Source organism: Curcuma longa, chromosome 17, assembly GCF_044706935.1.
Source record: "Curcuma longa cultivar G26 ecotype Majalengka, Jawa Barat chromosome 17, ITB_CL_G26_1.1, whole genome shotgun sequence".
Lineage (NCBI taxonomy): Eukaryota > Viridiplantae > Streptophyta > Magnoliopsida > Zingiberales > Zingiberaceae > Curcuma > Curcuma longa.
The window spans coordinates 6,237,284-6,238,801 of NC_133877.1; the positions used below are offsets into that span (position 1 = coordinate 6,237,284).

At 51.1% G+C, this 1,518-nt stretch overlaps 2 protein-coding genes across 2 annotated transcripts; both read right to left on the bottom strand.

Annotated features, from left to right (window-relative positions):
* Positions 1–237: 237 nt before the first annotated feature.
* On the bottom strand, positions 238–732 carry LOC141848308 (uncharacterized). The gene has a single exon (XM_074736348.1). The coding sequence runs from the start codon at positions 730–732 to the stop codon at positions 238–240; it is 495 nt and encodes a 164-aa protein (XP_074592449.1).
* Positions 733–948: 216 nt separating this feature from the next.
* On the bottom strand, positions 949–1,518 carry LOC141848309 (uncharacterized). The gene has a single exon (XM_074736349.1). It carries the CDS (start codon positions 1,516–1,518, stop codon positions 949–951), a length of 570 nt encoding a protein of 189 aa, XP_074592450.1.

The window sequence follows — 1,518 nt, forward strand, 5'->3', positions numbered from 1 at the left end:
CACCAAGGCACCGGATCTGAGCCGGGAATAAGAAATAACTCCATAGGAAAGATGCTTTCGGGAAAAGAAATAATAAGAAATCGTAAGCATAGAAGAAATCCATATCTATTGCAAGGATGGTGCCATCAGCGGTATGGCTGAGGTATATAAAAGGAATACAAATGTTTATGCGTAAAGCATTTTCATATCAAATGAAAAGGTATAAGGAGCCGATGAGGATACATAAAAGGATACGCGCTAGTTGTAGTATGGGCGGAGATGTGTAACATGCCACGGTCGAGGGAGCTCTTTGCCTTGTGCGTCTGCTAAGTAATAGGATCCCCCTTCGAGCCGACATGTAACCCGGTAGGGGCCTTCCCATCGCGGCTCCAGCTTCCCAACTCCTTCTAAAGGCTTCCTCTTCTTCCAGACGAAATCACCAACATGGAAAGACTGGTGGCGAACGCGCTTGTTATAAGCCAGGCTCATGCGCTGCCGATATGCGAACAGGCGAGCGTTGGTTCGCTCCCTTGTTTCTGTAATCAAGTCTAGCTCTGCGGCACGATGCTGGGCGTTATCTTCTGCATCCTGATAAGCCTCAATTCTGGCTGAGCTGCACCCGATCTCGACAGGAACGACCGCCTCACCTCCGTAGACCAGGTGGAACGGTGTCAATCCCGGTGCTGTCTCTTGGCGTGGTTCGATATGCCCATAGGGTATCGTGGAGCTCCTCCACCCATGATCCGCCGACATGGTCCAGTTTGGCCTTCAAGCCCCGGACCAACTCCCGGTTAACGACTTCAGTCTGCCCATTACTTTGGGGATAGTAAACAGAGGTGAAAGACTGCTGGATGCCCAGGCCCTCGCACCATTCTTTTAACTTGCGTCCCTGGAATTGGCTACCATTATCCGAGACTAACTTGCGCGGTATGCCGAAGCGGCAGACGATGTTTTGCCATAAGAACTTCATCACATTCTTCTCGGTGATATTACCCAGGGGCTCAGCCTCCACCCATTTGGAGAAATAGTCGACCGCCACCAACAAGTATCTCTTCTGTCCGGAGCAAGAGGGAAAGGTCCGACAATGTCCATCCCCCATTGATCAAAGGGGCAAGAGACAGTAGAGGTCTTCAGTGGTTCTGCTGGTTGATGAGACAGCTTCTGGTGCTTTTGGCAACTGAGGCAGCTACGCACGAGTTGAGCAGCATCAGCTTGCATGGTCGGCCAGAAATATCCTGCAAGCAGAACCTTGCGCACCAGAGTTCGCCCTCCAGTGTGATTGCCGCAACACCCTTGGTGTATTTCATGCAGAACATAATCAGCTTCATCCATTCCCAGACACTTCAGCAGGGGCCGGGAGAAGGCTCGCTTGTAGAGGGTGTCGCCGATGAGAACGAAACGAGCAGCTCTCCGCCTGACTATCTTTGCTTGCTCTGGATCATCAGGTAAAGCTTGTTGTCGGAGGAGGGCGAGAATTGGGACTCTCCAATCTCCATGTTCCTCTGTTCGAGGCGCTTGATCTATCTGTGCAATAAACAT

What these genes read in the sequence shown, in the direction of transcription:
- LOC141848308 (XM_074736348.1), bottom strand. Translation starts at nt 732, where the DNA reads ATGTCGGCGGATCATGGGTGGAGGAGCTCCACGATACCCTATGGGCAT.
- LOC141848309 (XM_074736349.1), bottom strand. Translation starts at nt 1,518, where the DNA reads ATGTTTATTGCACAGATAGATCAAGCGCCTCGAACAGAGGAACATGGA.